Source organism: Macaca nemestrina, chromosome X, assembly GCF_043159975.1.
Source record: "Macaca nemestrina isolate mMacNem1 chromosome X, mMacNem.hap1, whole genome shotgun sequence".
Classification (NCBI taxonomy): Eukaryota; Metazoa; Chordata; class Mammalia; order Primates; family Cercopithecidae; genus Macaca; species Macaca nemestrina.
The window spans coordinates 111,425,111-111,441,560 of NC_092145.1; the positions used below are offsets into that span (position 1 = coordinate 111,425,111).

Sequence of the window (16,450 nt, forward strand, 5' to 3'; positions counted from 1 at the left end):
CTTTAAGGACAGGGATCTTCTAAGCTTTTTCCAGGGATGTAAGACTTTTCGCAGGGAGATATGATTCCCTTGCCCTTGGGGACAGGGACCGAAACCAACACCCAAGGACCAGCAGCTTTACTTGAGTACAAGAGACTCATCCGCTTTCTGAGTGACAAAGGTCTGCATTTCCTATCAGTGGCTGAGACCTACCTCTTCGGAGACAAGGCCCTGACTCTCTTCAGGATCTTAAGCTTCTTGTAAGAAGAGATGGGCCCTCAGCACCCCCACCAGGGGCCTGAACCTTTCTTCAGGAAAATGAAGACTCACAGCGTTGGATCCTAGGGCCTAAGATCCACCTGCTTATGGACTGAGGTTTTTAGAGACCGAGTCTGAGGCCTCTTCGGGGGCGTGGTGTTCTGCTGCAAAGGTCTCAGACAAGGTGAAGCCTTAGGAGATTCTTCTTCTCAAGACTAGTGTCTGAGTGGTTTTGGGGGTCCGAGACTCCCTACCCCACAAGCATATGTGACCTTTTTACCCCAATTATAAGGGACTGAAACATACCTTGGGGATACAGTATCTCATTTTCCCTTTTGTAACAGGGGTTTGAGGCCCTCCCCTCTTTGGGCCTAAGCTTCTTGTCAGGGACATATGACCCTTGCCTTGGGAACTTGAGCCTGAGACTACTCCTCAGGGGACATGGGCAACATGGGATCCCAGAGATCATGTCTGGGGCCTCCCTACAGATCTCTGCCTACATTTAAGGGCCTGAGACCCACTCTGCCAAGGACACTTGAGCTTTCCTTCAGGGACGGGAGACTCATACATACCCTGGTGACTTGTGTGTCTAGAGGTAAGGTCTGAGCTTCCTCCTCAAGGAACTTAAGGTGTACCCCTGAGAAACAAGAGGACTCCTCCCCTGACACCTGAGCCCTGAGACCCTTCCCTTGGGGCATGGATAAAGGATCCCTGTGGAACAGGGTCCTGAGTCTACCTCCAAGGGTTTGAATCCTACCTCGGGTGTGCGAAGGCCTGTTCCCCACCTTAGGACCTGATTTCTGAACCTGTCCTTAGGGTACTGTCACCTCACCTCAGACAATATACATACACCCTAGTCATAGGGGTCATTTAGGGATGTAAGATTTCCTGCCTCGGGGACTTGGGCCTCAGATTCCCAATTCCTTTCGGGGACATGAGTAGAGTAGGATTCTGAGGAAAAGAGTCTGGGCCCGAGCTTCCTCTCTGGGTCAAGATATCGTTTGCCTTAGGGACTGGGGCCTGGCTCCCACTTGGGCATGAGGCTCTCCCCCTACCACACCAGGGATTCCTTTCTGTACCGGGAGAGGAACGTGAGGTCATCCTCTCCCATTGGACAGAAGGACCTGGATGCTCTTCAGGGTCATATGAACCCCTTATCCTGAGCTCCCTCGTGGCCAGGGCCAAGAAGATCCTCCTCCTTTCTATGAGAAGATTGTCAGGTCCTGGGGACATGGAGTCTGGAGCCTCCCTTCTGAAACCAGGAGCGATTCAGAGTTTCTCCCTGACCTAGCTATGCTTGCTTCTCACCTCTAGATCATATAATAAGTTTTGAACTGCTTTTGACAAGCTTTTTTCTTCCCAGGGACAGGAAAGGGGTTTGGGACATCGCCACTCTGGGGAAATTCTCCTCCCACATTCCTTTTCCCCTTGGCTCAGGTAAATCTTTCTGTACTTCACAGGGGCCCCAAGCCTTGTCTTGAGCTCCCTGTTCTTGTTCCCTTCCTCCCATCGTTAATTCTGGCACGATAAGCCATCTGTACTCAAGGGTCAGGACCAGTTATTTCTTCTCTCTGTGGTTGGGTAGTTTCTTTCCTTCTCTAGAAACAGGGAGCCATGCATCCCTGGTTCCATCGACAGAGAGAAAGAACATCCTGTGCTGCCATGGTAACTCAAAAACACCTTGCAGTGTGCCCCTTGCAGTCCCTCTCTTATACTTGTCCCCATAAGAACATGGGAGTAAGCCGGGCATAGTGGTCCATACCTGTAGTCCTAGCTACTTGGGAGGCTGAGGCGGGAGGATCACTTGAGCCCTGGAGTTCAAGACCTGTTTGGCAACATAGTGAGACCTCATCTTTTTTTTTTTTTTTTTTTTGAGACGGAGTCTCGCTCTGTCGCCTAGGCTGGAGTGCAGTGGCGTGATCTCCGCTCACTGCAAGCTCCGCCGCCTCCCAGGTTCACGCCATTCTCCTGCTTCAGCCTCCCTAGAAGCTGGGACTACAGGCGCCCGCCACCACGCCCAGCTAATTTTTTTGTATTTTTAGTAGAGATGGGGTTTCACCGTGTTCACCAGGATGGTCTCGATCTCCTGACTTCGTGATCTGCCCGCCTCGGCCTCCCAAAGTGCTGGGATTACAGGTGTGAGCCACCGCGCCCGGCTGACCTCATCTTTATTAATTAAAAAACAGAATATGAAAATCAAGTTCTGTGGGTTCATGAAACCTGCCCTTCCCAATGACAGGAGAGGCTTTCTGTCCCCACACTTTTTGGGACAAATAAGGTGATCCTCTTTTCCCTGCCTCACGTGGTCCAACTTGAGAACTTTTGGGGATGAGAAGAGGGAAGATTCCTCCTGCCACCCCAGTCTTGGTCCTAAACTATCACTAGGGGTGTTTGTAGCCTGGAGGTCAGTTGGATCCCTTGGGAAGAGAGGCTTCGTTAAGAGGGAGTCTGGATGGCGATTCTGGGGTTCTGACTACTTGGGCTTCCTCTTTGTCCTGATTCTCTTGTATCCCTACTTCCTTTAGGAGTCTTTGGCACCGTGGGGTCCAGGTGCTGGGTGGGTGGTGATGTCAGGGGTTCCCAGGCATGGCTGTCTTGCTGAGAGTCTGCTCTATGAAAAGATTGGCCTGTAAGCATCCTGAGTTTGGAGACCCTACAGAACTCTTTTGAGAAGGGGCATGTGAACTGAGGTGGTGGAAAAAGCTGAGCGTGGCACCATAGTTGATGCCTGGGTTCCAACTCTGGGTCTTTCAGGGCTTTGCTGGATGAAGCAGGGTAGGTTCTACCTATGCGCTCTGGGCCTCAGTTTCCTCACTGGCTAGGCAAGATGCTGGTGAGGTGTTGTTTGGGATTTTAGGGAACTCAGTCCAAAGCTCTCTGGACCTGGAGGTGGCAAAGAATGGTGGATGTCTTTTGAGGAGGAACTGGGTTTCTTCCCTCTCTTCCTGGCTCCCTCTCAGCCATCCAAGCTTGGTGGGCAGGACAAGCAGCCTGTTTTGTGTGAGGCTCACGGTGGATGAACAGCCTTTTTTTGTGGGCAGCCCTGTTGTAATGAACAAGCTTAGTGGGATTTCCTGTCAGGAGGCCTGTTGGATAGTGGTGTGGAGGTAGAGTTGTGTGTGGAGTTGGGGCTTTGGAGCAAGGCAAGCTTTGAGCCATCATCCCTCAATTCTCTCATCACCTTCCAGACTTCAGCACCTCCTCCTTACCTGCTTTATAGCTTTAGGTAAACTACTTCCCCCCTCAGCTGCCCTTTTTGCAAAAGTTTGTCCGTGCCCAGGTGTGTCTGATCTTGCTCACCTTGGACCTTGACTGGTTCTTCCTCTTGCCCAGAATGGGCAGTTTGCCCCAGGTTCATCTTCGTTCTTCCTAGGAGCCTTTGTCCACTCCTAGTAACCTATCTTTGGTAGCAAAAGCCCTTCATTTGGCATCTAGGAACCTGCTGATTTCTTGGGTTCTTCTTACCCCAACTGGAATTGGGTAGCTAGCTGGTGGGAAAGCAGGAAGGGGTCTTTTCCCAGGCAATGTGGATTTCAGTCCTGTTTCTGCAGTAAGCTTTTGTGTGGTCTTCAGCCAGTTCCCTTTTCTGGTTCTTGGTTTCTCCCGCCATGAAATGGGTAGTGGTGAGGAGGGAGGTTGGACTCATTGCTCTGAAGCAAGTTATAGTCTCTTCCTTGTTGCCACTCCCCTCACCCTTCATGAAAGTTTTAAGTGGGACCCCTTGGCCTTTGGGGGTTGTGGTAGGACATTTCAAGCAGTGTTCAGCATCCTTCTTGGCTGGTGCTGAGCCCTTGGGTGTGTTTCTTTTAACAACTTTAATGAGATGTAATTCATGTACCATGCTATTCACCTATTTGAAGTGTACAGTTCAGTGGCTTTTAGTATATTCACAGATCGGTGCGTCCATCACATCACTACAGTCAATTTTAGAACATTTTCATCACCTTAAAGAGAAATCCAGCACTCTTTAGCCCTGATCCCCCAATTTCCTCATCCCCTTCCAGCCTCTGGCAACTACTAATCTCCTTTCTGGCTTAATTTGTCTATTTTGGATGTTTCATGTAAATGGAATAATAGAATATGCAGTTATTTGTTATGTGGCTTTTTTCACTTAGCATAATATGTTAAAGGCTTATCCATGTTGTAGCATGTATCAGTACTTCATTCCTTTCTATTACTGAATAACAGGATCTTGGGTTGTTTTTGTTTTTGTTTTTGAGGTGGAGTCTCGCTCTGCTGCCCAGGCTGGAGTGCAGTGGCGCAATGTCAGCTCACTGCAACCTCCGGCTCCTGGGTTCAAGTGATTCTCCTGCCTCAGCCTCCCGAGTAGCTGGGACTACAGGCATCCGCCACCGTGCCTGGCTAATTTTTGTATATTTAGTAGATATGGGGTTTTACCATGTTGGCAAAGCTGATCTCCTGAACTCCTGACCTCAGGTGATCCGCCTGCCTTGGCCTCCCAAAGTGCTGGGATTACAGGTGTGAGCGACCGCACCCGGGCAATCTTGGAGGTTTTTAATCCCCCTGCCCTCAGTGGCCTAGCCAAATGTTGGTGCCTTGGGCTTCTCCCCTTCTGCCCTGGAGGGCTTGTGTTGGTCCTTAGAGAGTATTGTGTCTATGTTTCTCGTTGGATGGGTTGCCTGTGGTTTTTTTTGTTTTTTGTTTGTTTGTTTTCTTTGAGACGGAGTCTCACTCTGTCCCCCAGGCTGGAGTGTAGTGGCACCATCTCAGCTCGCTGCAACCTCCACCTCCCGGGTTCACACCATTCTCCTGCCTCAGCCTCCCGAGTAGCTGGAACTACAGGCGCCCACCACCACGCCTGGCTAATAATTTTGTATTTTTAGTAGAGATGGGGTTTCACCGTGTTAGCCAGGGTGGTCTCTATCTCCTGACTTCGTGATCCACCCACCTCGGCCTCCCAAAGTGCTGGGATTACAGGTGTGAGCCACCGTGCCCAGCTCACCTGTTTTGTCCATGGAGCCAGGCTAGTGTTCCTGGGTGCTTTGCTGGAGGGGGTGGTCTTGGCACCAGGGCTGCTGGGACAGAGCTGTGAGTCCCAGAATGCTAAACACCTCTTGGCCATGGGCTCAGGGAAGACATCTGTCCATGAACTGCCACTGCTGCTGCCATCTTTTGCCCCCTTCCTGCTTCAGTGGCAGCTCATCCATCCATAGGCAGGGTCAGTAGTTTCCCATGCTGAGAAGGGAGATTCTAGGCCCCTGCTGCCTTAATTCTGACCTCCTATTCTGGAGGATGGTAGGCAGGTGGACCCTGCAGAGTGGGATCCATGCCATGTTGTCTCACATCCTTGAGGCACTAGGGAACAGACACCAAGGAGTGCTACCAAGAGGGGTGTGTTAGTTTCCTGTGGCTGTTGTGACAAATGTGACCACAGACTAGGTGGTTTAAAACAACAGAAGTTGGCTGGGTGCGGTGGCCCACCCCTGTAATCCCAGCACTTTGAGAGGCTGAGGCGGGTGGATCATGAGGTCAGGAGTTCAAGACCAGCTTGGCCAAGATGGTGAAACCGCATCTCTACTAAAAACAGAAAAATTAGCTGGGTGTGGTGGCGGGTGCCTGTAATCCCAGCTATTCAGGAGGCTGAGGCAGAGAATTGCTTGAACCCAGGAGACGGATTGGAGGTTGCAATGAGGTGGAGGTTTCAGTAAGTTGAGATTGCACCACTGCACTCCAGCCTGGGCGACAGAGAGAGACTCCGTCTCAAGAAAAACAAAACAAAACAAAAAACAGAGGTTTATTCTCCCACAATTCTGGAGGCCAGAAGACCAAAATCAGTTTCACTGCTTCCAAATCAAAGTGTTGGCAGGGCCACACTCCTTCTGGAAGCTCTCAAGGAGAATTTAGACCTTTTCTAGCCTCTCGTGGCTGCCAACATTCCTTGGTTTATGGTTGTGTCATTCTAATCTCTGCTTCCATCTTCATCATCGCCTTCTCTGTAAATTTGGTTTCCTTTTCTGTCTGTATTGAATTTCCCTCTGTCTCTCTTTCATAAGGACACTTGTGATTGCATTTAGGTCCTACCTGATACTCCAAGATAAACCCCCTATCTCCAGATTTAATAATGTAAGTTAATTACATCTGCAAACACTTTTTATTTTCTCTTTTTTTTTTGAGACAGAGTCTCGCTTTGTCACCCAGGCATAATCTCGGCTCTCTGCAACCTCCGCCTCCTGGGTTCAAGCTATTCTCCTGCTTCACCCTCCCGAGTAACTGGGATTACATGCACCCACCATCACGCCCGGCTAATTTTTGTATTTTTAGTAGAGATGGGGTTTCGCCATGTTGGCCAGGCTGGTTTCAAACTCCTGACCTCAGGTGATGCACCTGCCTCAGCCTCCCAAAGTGCTGGGATTACAGGCATGAGCCACTGTGCCCGGGCTTTTCTTTTCTTTTCAGACAGGGCCGGCCTCTGTCACCCAGGCTGGAGTGCAGTGGTGTAATCTTGGCTCACTGCACCCTCCACTTCCTGGACTCAAGTGATCCTCCAGCCTCAGCCTCCCGAGTAGCTGGAACCACAGGTGTGAGCCACCATGCCTGGCTAATGTTTGGTGTTTGTTTGTTTTTGAGATGGAGTCTCGCTCTGTCGTCCAGGCTGGAGTACAGTGGTGCGATCTTGGCTCACTGCAACCTTCGCCTCCCAGGTTCCAGCAATTCTCTTGCCTCAGCCTCCTGAGTAGTTGGGATTACAGGCGCCTGCTACCACGCCCGGCTAATTTTTGTATTTTCAGTGGAGATAGGGTTTCACCATGTTGGCCAGGCTGGTCTCGAACTCCTGACCTCAGGCAATCCACCTGCCTCGGCCTCCCAAAGTGCTGCGATTACAGGCGTGAATCACCATGCCTGGCCTGTATTTTTCGTAGAGATGAGATTTCATCATGTTGCCTAGGCTAGTCTTGAACTCTTGAGCTCAAAGTGATCTGCCTGCCTTAGCCTCCCAAAGTGCTGGGATTGCAGGCATGAGCCACCACGTCCGGCTCTACCTTTTTCATTATAAGGTAACATTTACAAGTTCCAGGGGGGTTAGGGTTTGATATCTTTGCGTGGCTATTAATCAGCCTACTAGAGAGGCTTTTTTCCTTCCTGGGGAAAGGAAGGGAACTCATTAAGTGGTCTCTTACTGGGCAAAGCCCTGTAATATTTGAGTCTGCCCAGCATCCCTATTATTGGGAGGCTTGGTATCCCCATTCACAGATTGGAAAACTGGCTCAGAGCAGTTCATCACATAGCTAATAATTGGTGGAGCTAGATTAGAACCTAAGTCAGTTGGGTTCCACAGCCTGCTGCTCCAACTTCACTTGGGCCTTTAGACTTCTAGGTTACAGAATCTTGCCTTATCTCCTGGGATCCTCTGGTGTTACGGAGCTTTACTCAGCCTTTTTGTGGAGGCTCAAAGATATGGAGGGACTTTCCCACAGTTCACAGCCTGGACTTGATCTCCTCAGACCAGGGCATTGTTGGAGCTTAAACTTATCTATGGCTGAGCTATCCCCTACCCCCCACCCCTACCAGCCCTTCCTGAGCAACATTTTCTCCCCAAAGGGAGAAAGAGAAGGGCCAGAGCCCAAACTCTTCAGGCTGCTGATGCCAAAGTCAGTGGGTGGCTAGCAGTCCAGCCTCTAGATCCAAGCCTGGATGCCAGTTTGACTGCCCCAGGACCCACACCCTGCAGTGCAAGGGGCTATTCAGTTCTTTTTCATGTTTAGAGACAGACCAGGATATTCCATGGATGGGCTGAGAGCTATGTCCTCTATGCTGTGGCTCATGGGAGCCTTCCCTGTTGCCTCTATACTAGGCTTTGCTGGTATCCAAACTCCAGCTCCTTTCTCTTTCTGCCTTTGTTTTTTTGTTTTTTGTTTTTTTGAGACAGAGTCTTGCTCTGTTACCCAGGCTGGCTAGGGTACAATGGTGCGATCTCGGCTCACTGCAACCTCCACCTCCTGGGTTCAAGTAGTTCTCCCGCCTCAGCCTCCCAAGTAGCTGGGATTACAGGCACACGCCACCACGCCCTGCCAATTTTTTGTATTTTTAGTAGAGACTGGGCTTCGCCATGTTGGCCAGGCTGGTCTTGAACTCCTAACCTCAGGTGATCCACCCGCCTTGGCCTCCCAGAGTGCTGGGATTACAGGCGTGAGCCACCATGTCTGGCCTCCTTTCTGCCTTTGTAAAGTGAGGGTAATGTTTCTTGCCACTTGGGCTGTGGTCAGGACAATTAAATGAGGTGACATCACCCTTTGCATCTGGCATGGGGCAGGTATTCAGTTAATATGAGTTCATCGTTCTTCCTGGCCCTCCTTGCTTACCTGCCTAGTACTACCCAGAACTTTAGCTCTACTGAATTCATTGCTGGGCTCCAGGCATCCCTGGTACTTCTTGGCAGAAGTAACTTCATTTCTCACCCAGTTAGCAAGCGTTTTTTGAGGTCTTGGTGTTTTAATCCTTTGGTCAGGTGGCACCTCCTCTCAGGTGCTAGCCTTGATGACTGTGTTTCTTTTTTTTCTTTTTTTTTTTTTTTTTGAGACGGAGTTTTGCTCTTATTGCCCAGGCTGAAATGCAATGGTGTGATCTCAGCTCACTGCAACCTCCACCTCCCGGGTTCAAGCGATTCTCTTGCCTCAGCCTCCTGAGTAGCTGGGATTGCAGGCATTCACCACCACGCCCGGCTAATTTTGTATTTTTTAGTAGAGACGGGGTTTCTCCATGTTGGTCAGGCTGGTCTCAAACTCCCAGCTTCAGGTGATCTGCCCACCTCGGCCTCCCAAAGTGCTGGGTTTACAGTTGTGAACCACCACGCCTGACCTAAAGCCTGTGTTTCTTTTCTTCTTCTTCTTCTTTTTTTTTTTTTTTTTTTTTGAGGCAGAGGCAGAGTCTCGCTCTGTCGCCTAGGCTAGAGTGCAGTGGCGGGATCCCGGCTCACTGCAACCTCTGCCTCCCAGGTTCAAGCGATTCTTCTCCCTCAGCCTCCTGATTAGCTGGTATTACAGGCGTGCACCACCATGCCCCGCTATTTTTTTTGTATTTTTTAGTAGAAGCGGGGTTTCACCATGTTGGGCAGGCTGGTCTTGAACTCTTCATCTCAAGTGATCCACCTGCCTCGGCCTCACAAAGTGCTGGGATTACAGGCGAGAGCCACCGTGCCCAGCCTCTTTCTGTTTTACAACACCTGGTATTTACCTTTTTCACAGCCTTGTTCATAGCTTGTGGTGGTTACCTGTTTCCCTGCCTCTCTGCTAAATAGTTTGTGAGCTTATCAGGAGTGGAGACTAAGTCTGATTCATTTCACTGTCCTCACTGCCCAGCCCTGTATCTTACTGAGTAGCTACCTGGTAAATCTTTCTTAGATGGATAAGTAGGAGCCCCTCTCCTGTTTGACCTCCTTTTCGCCTCTCTTTTCCCCCTCTCTCCAAAGGCAGGAAGTTTCTGTGTTCTTTTTTAAGAACCCATTCTTGTGTCAGGTTTGGGACTATAGTTATGGTTGCACCATCCCTGCTGGAGACCCCTGGCTGGGGCAGGCCCATGACTCTGGGAGATGGCTGACCCTGTGTGGCCAGGATGGACTTGGCCATAACTGGCTGGAGTGTGTTAATCCACAGGCTCGGGGGCAAGGAAGGCCACCTGGACCACTGGAATGTTGTGCACAAACAGAAGTCCTTGTGCTGCGCATGGAAGCTCATTAAGGGCTTCCAGGTGCCTTTGTCATCTCTAGAAATCCAGCCACATCTTCCTGGAGTGTGGGCCCTGATGACGGGGCTGGCCGGGTATTCCCTTGTCACCTCTTCCTCCCCTCCTGTCCTGCTACTCACCTAGGATTTGCTGAGGGCCTCTCAGTTGTACATAATCTCCGTGCTGATCTCTTCCCCTTCTGTGACTGGCGACAACTTCCCCCAGTATATGGTACGTTATTTACAAAGCTTCTTTAGGTCCTGAAACTCCTCTGAACCTCTTGACAGCTCTGTCCGGTAGATCAACATATCCCCCATTCCATAGGAAACTGAGACTGATATCGGACAGCAAGTTTGTGACAAAGCTGGGGTTGGAATCCAGAGCTCTTGCCTTCCAAACCTTGTGCTTACAACTTTGCCAGAGATGCTTCTCCTCTGGCTTTCCTAGGGGATGGGTTCCACCCCTTGCCTGAGCTGGGGAAAAATGGCCTTATGGACAGGTGGGCCCCTATGTCCTGGTCTCTGATACCCCAGATCCTATAAATTCCTGGGCAGGCCTGTGTTCCCAAGGAGCAGGCTTGGGATCCTGTAGTTTGCAGCCCTGTTGCTGGGTCAGGCTGGCTGCTTCTGGTAGCCAGCAGAGGGCGTAAGGGGCCCAGGAAAGGTCTGCTGCTTCTGGTTGGTTTTGTTTTGAAATGAAAATTATATTTTAAGAGGTTATGTGGTCATTTTTTTTTTTAATCCAAAAATATGCATTTGTACAGGTTCATTTAAGTTGAACCTTCACGGTGCCAGATGTGCTTTGGAATTTAGGAAAAATTCAGAATTTATGAAACTCACCTGGTGTGTATACTTTGTATTACGTAACACCTCCAGCAGGGTCTGAGGCAGCACCTCATAATCAAACACCTGTATGTTTTCTGCATTGAAATATTTGAATATTCACCCCAAGTGGGATAGATTCTTGTCAGTTCTGGTCAGGTTATGATGCCAAATGAATTCGCTAAAGGCTTTTGATTTTCAAAGCTTTTTGGGTTTAGTGTACCTTTATAAAAGAAAAGTGCAGTGAAATCGCTGGTAACACCAGGACTTATGGATAATATTTTGCTGTCTAGCTTTCCCAATTTTGTGTATGTGTGTTTGTATACATACATATGTATATGTGTGTAGATATCTATCTGTTAAATGTGTTCAGTCACAGATGAGAATATTGTTTGCACACTTGCCTTCTAGAGTATATCTTTTTTTTTTCTTTTTTTTTTTTTTTTTTGAGATGGAGTTTCACTCTTGTTGCCCAGGCTGGAGTGCAATGGCGTGATCCCGGCTCACTGCAACCTCTTGCCTCCTGGGTTCAAGTGATTCTTCCGCCTCAGCCTCCCGAGTAGCTGGGATTACAGGCATGCACCACCACGCCCGGCCAATTTTGTATTTTTATTAGAGACGGGGTTTCTCTTTGTTGGTCAGGCTGGTCTCAAACTCCTGACCTCAGGTGATCAACCCACCTTGGCCTCCCAGAGTGCTGGGATTATAGGCGTGAGCCACCGCGCCCAGCCTACAGCATATCTTGGAATCCTCTAGCCCTTTGTCAGGTTCAGGATCTAGGCTCTTGCCAGTTACTCCCTCTTCACCACCTTTCCTAGATGAAATTCCTTAAGGTAGAGCCACATTCTCCACCCAGGCACTTGCTGGGTCTGAGTCTCTGGCTGCCTGGGGCAATGTGGCTCCCTGGCCAAGGCCCTGCAAGGTCAGCAAAAGTCATAAGGCAGATGGGGCCACTGTTCTCAGGGCACCTGGGACCCTTTTGGAAGCAGGTCTTAGTTTCACTCAGCAACTGATTCCCTAAAAGAGTCTCCTACTTCACATGCATGGAGTGGTCACACAGGGCTGAGAACTTTACCTTGGCCAGCGTCCTCTCTGTCAATGACCTAGGCCTCTCGGGAGCTTGAGGTCGGGGCCCTGGGGATGGAGTATAGGTTTTCCCTGTTGCTGACCCCCACCTCTTCCCTCCAGCAGGAGCATTGGTTTGAAAAGGCCCTACGAGACAAGAAGGGCTTCATCATCAAGCAGATGAAGGAGGATGGCGCCTGTCTCTTCCGGGCTGTAGGTGAGTCTCTGCCTTAGTCCTTAAGGGCCTAGGGCTGCCCCTAAGCTGTGTCCCAGTTACCAGGAATAGCCCCTGAGACAGGGTTGAGGCAGAGCTAGCTAATCTTTTAGGGACTCCAGGCTCCAGCCTCAAGTTGGTATCTGACCTCTAGCCGTGGGTCTTGAGACGTTGTAGTGGTGCAAGATTAATATGAATAATAACAGCAAGAAGAGTGATAAAGAAAATAATATCCTTTGGGACACATTGGTCTGTCAGGTGCTACAGGAAACCTCTTTGATTCCCCCCTGAGCTAGGTGAGTGTAGGGACTATTGTTGCTTCCATTTGTCAGATGAGAAAAGTGGCTCCGAGATGGTGGGTGACTTGTCTGGAGTAAAATAATAAGTGGTAGACTTGGGATTCAGTGTCTGCGTTAGATTAGTCTGAGGCCCATGCTCTTAACCATAGCACACTGCTGCCACCCTGGCTGTATGACCCCTAGGTTTATACCCAGATCCCATCTCTGGTGTGTTGCAGGTCTCTGTTCCTCAATCTGTGTATATGGGGGCTACCAAACTAGATCTTTACAAATTTCTTATGTCATAGAATTTTTTTTTCAACTTACATAAAAGTAGAATGATGAACCCTCATGTACCCATCATCCAGCTTCAAAATAGTCAACACGTGGCCAGCCTTGTTTCATCACTATCCCGCCCACTCTTTCTCACTCCCCTGAAAGAAGAGTATTTTTAAAGCAAAACCCCGACATTGGATCATTTTATTCGTAAATATTTCTGTATGTTTCTCTGACAGATACAGACTTACTCTTTTCTTTTTAACTTAATCAAAATGCCATTACTGCACCTAACAGAATTAATAATGCCTTAATACCATCAGTTATCCAGTCTGAGCTGGATCTTTGAGGCCATTTTGGCTCTGAATCTGTGACCCCACAAGTAGTTGTGAGGTCCTGTGCTAGGGTGAAGGGGAAGCTGGTAATGTGACCCTGATCCTCCCTTTGGTGCTCTGATACCTACCAAGGAAAAGTGCCCTCTGATAGGAGCTTTGAGCTGGGAGTCAGAAGACCTACCTTCTAGTTCTGGCCCTGACTCATAACTGCTGTGACACTTGGCCTTGGTCTTACCGTCTGTGAAATGGTGTTGATTCTCAATGCCTCTTTGAGTTCCTTCTTGGTCTGCTATTCTCTCTGTCTGTGGGTAACCCCCATATCTACTGGTGGGCTGGAGTGTTTCAGGCTCCATCCCTGGCTGCACCCCTGATTCTTGGTATGACCTTAGGCAAGCAGCTCTTCTTTCCTGAGGCCGTTTCCTCATCTATAAAATGGGGCTAAAAGACCCTAATGTTTTAACGATTTAATGAAGTTGCTTTGGTAAATCCCTTTAGTGCCTGACACATATAGTAGACCCTCATGGAACAGTAGCATTTGTAAAACCCAGATGCCGTTTTCAGTGGTGCCTCAGAGTCACATGTGTTTGTTGAAAGGGTGGAGTGAGTGGTCTCCTCTCTTTTCTGCCAAGCAGACGAGGCTCAGGCAGTGGGCTCTGTTGGACTGGGAAAAAACTTACCCCTCCTGCCCCTCTGTCTCAAGTTTGTGTTTTTCCTGGGATGTTTCCCAGAGGAAGAGCTGGGTTTCGGGGCATCTTGGACAAAAGAAAGGCAAAGAAAGAATAGGTGGGGGCCTGTTAGGTGCGAGGCCCTGTGTCCAGACCTCAGGCTGGATGTGGGGTAAGCAGGGTTGCTGGTGGAGTTAGGATCAGAGAGTACAGCAGGCATCTGAGTCTTGGGCAGTCATTGAGGGTAAGCCTCGGGGCTGGCTAGTAAGGACCTGGCTTGTGTAGTAACTCATATCAAGAGCTGTGTGTGTGTGTGTGTGTGTGTGTGTGTGTGTGTGTGTGTGTGTATGTGTATGTATCTAGCTGTTCTCCCCAAATACCCCCGACTCTTGGGGCTACTTGGCTTGTTGTAGTAACTCGTATCAAGAGCAGTATTTGTGTGTGTGTGTGTGTATCTGTGTATCTAGCTCTTCTCCCCAAATACTCCCGACCCTTCCTCCCACTGGGGCCTTCAGTATAAGGGGCCTCTACTTACAGGAAGAGCTGACCACAGCAGGTTGAAGGCCTTTCCTTATCGGGACTATGGCTACACATTTCCCCTGACTGGGCTGCCTTTGGCTTTTCTCTGTAAAACCTCAGAGGTCCTGTGGCCTCTCCCCCGAAGTACATGGCCCCTGGTCTCTAGACCTTATCTGGAGGTTTCCTTGGTGCAGAGTGCATAAATACATGTGCCTGGGAAGGGGACTTTGTCCCTGGGTTTTTTGCTGCCCGGCACCCCGCCCCCCCCCCCCCCCCCCCAGTTTCCAGCCTCGCCTGGATGGGGACAGATGGCAGTCAGCTTAGGCTGTAGTGTGAAGCCCTACAGGCTGACTTCCTGTCATGTGTTGAATAGTGGAAGGAACATGGAGCAGAGAGTTGGAGTTGGAGGGGGGGGTTGCAAACATAGAGGGCACTGTTTCCTTGACCCCTGCTTTGTGCTAGACATTCAGCTGGGTGCTTCAGGCTCACTTGCAAAACTTGGATCATTATCCCATGAGACAGGTGAAAAGATTGAAGCATAGAAAGGGGAATGACATGCTCAGGGCCATTAGCCAGAACTGGCCTGGGAACCTAGAGGTGTCCAAAGAACCCACATTCTTTTTTTTTTTTTTTTTTTTTTTTTGAGATGGAGTCTCCCTCTGTCGCCCAGGCTGGAGTGCAGTGGCGTGATCTCGGCTCACTGCAACCTCTGCCTCCCGGGTTCAAGCGATTCTTCTGCCTCAGCCTCCTGAGTAGCTGGGATTACAGGCGTGCACCACCACACCTGGTTAATTTTTGTGTTTTTTAGTAGAGATGGCGTTTCACCATGTTGGTCAGGCTGGTCTCGAGCTCCTGACCTTGTGATCCACCCGCCTTGGCCTCCCAAAGTGTTGGGATTATAGGCGTGAGCCACCGCACCTGACCAGGACACATTCTTTTTATGATCCTAGGATCCTTAGCTTCTTAGCTTGGTTGTCAACTGGCTGGATGACCTTGACTGTGTTCCTTGACATCTCTGGACCTTACCTCCTCCAAGTAGGAGCACATGGCCCTCTGTTGTTGGGCCTCTTGAGGCAAGTGGGTTTCTGCCTTCTGTTCCCCTGGATTATCTTCCTATAGGGTCCTACCATTTGCTTTAGAGACTTCTGAGAATTGCCTACTCCCCAGGTAGCTGCCTGCCTGCCATTGGTTCCCCTGAGTGAACCAATATCCGTTGCTTGCACTCAGTTCTCTCCCACCTCCTCTTATTGGGGATTCATGAGCATCAGTGAAGGCTTGGGTGGAGGGGAGGTGGGAACCTGAGCCTCAGAGGTATCCTGTGGCCCACCCTGTCCCTGTTACGCTCAGATAACCTCCTCCTGGAAATGTGACTCTGCATCTCTCCCTTGCTCCCTCTCTCCATGTGGCTTTGACTCAGCAGAAACCTCTAACCCTGACCAGGGTCCTGGTGCTAGTTTCTGTGGGCAGAGTGGAGGCCACATGGTTGTTTCTACATGGGCCATGGGGGAGTGGCAAGGGCTGTGCATGTTACCATGATGAGGCCCAGAAACATTGGCTAGGCCCACTCTTCTGTGCCTTTTGGTCTTGGAACATGGACCATCAGCACTAGGAGGGGTGGATCTGAGGTCAATTTTGATTGTTTTATAAATGGGGAAACTGAGGCCTCAAGAGAAAGCCAAGACCCTACCCTGTCTAGGTCATACAACCAGTGTCAGAACATTGGTATTTGAGGTTGAACCAGGCCTCAGAAAGAAGAAGATTCCCGTGGGCCATTTCCTGTACACCAGCTTCCTTGTATCTCCCTTGTATCCTTCAGGTTTCTCATCCTTGCAGTGGGAATCCTTGAGCAGAGGAGCACACATCTCAGGAACCAGACTCTCCAGGGGGATGAGTTCTTCTGTCTCTCCCACTGAGGGTATGCTAGTTGGGGTAGTTGGGACCACAGACCAGGTCACACCACGGCTGCTTGACAGACAAGTGAGACCTTTGTCCTGGCTTATCTCCTCAGGAGATTTGTTCTCAGTGGGGCCAGGGTTCCACTGGACCAGGATGGTAGTGGGGAGCAGACCAGGTCCCTGTCTCCCTCTGCAGCTGTGTGTACACACATTTGTGTGGTTTGTTTTTAGGTTCCCTGTAGACACCTAGCTTCCTTTTTTGCCCTTAGCGGAACTTGCTGTGGCTCTTCTGGCAGGCAGGCAGCTACCTGGGGAGTAGGCGGTTCTCAGATGTCTCTAAAGCAAATGGTAGAACCCTATAGGAAGATAATCCAGGCTCTCATGTCTTGCTTCTTAACATAAATCTGGGTACATTATTGGTTACATTACATTAGTTACATGAGGACTTCTCCCAGGCAGCAGAG

The 16,450-nt window shown here is 49.8% G+C and overlaps 1 protein-coding gene across 6 annotated transcripts in view; it reads left to right on the forward strand.

Annotated features, from left to right (window-relative positions):
• The window catches only part of LOC105493915 (OTU deubiquitinase 5), a 35,408-nt gene that overhangs the window by 1,721 nt on the left and 17,237 nt on the right, over window positions 1–16,450 (forward strand). For all 6 annotated transcript variants that reach the window (XM_071088497.1, XM_071088499.1, XM_071088498.1 and 3 more), the window contains exon 2: window positions 11,928–12,021. In XM_071088497.1, coding sequence (XP_070944598.1) covers window positions 11,928–12,021 — 94 coding nt within the window. The remainder of the gene's footprint in view (window positions 1–11,927; window positions 12,022–16,450) is intronic.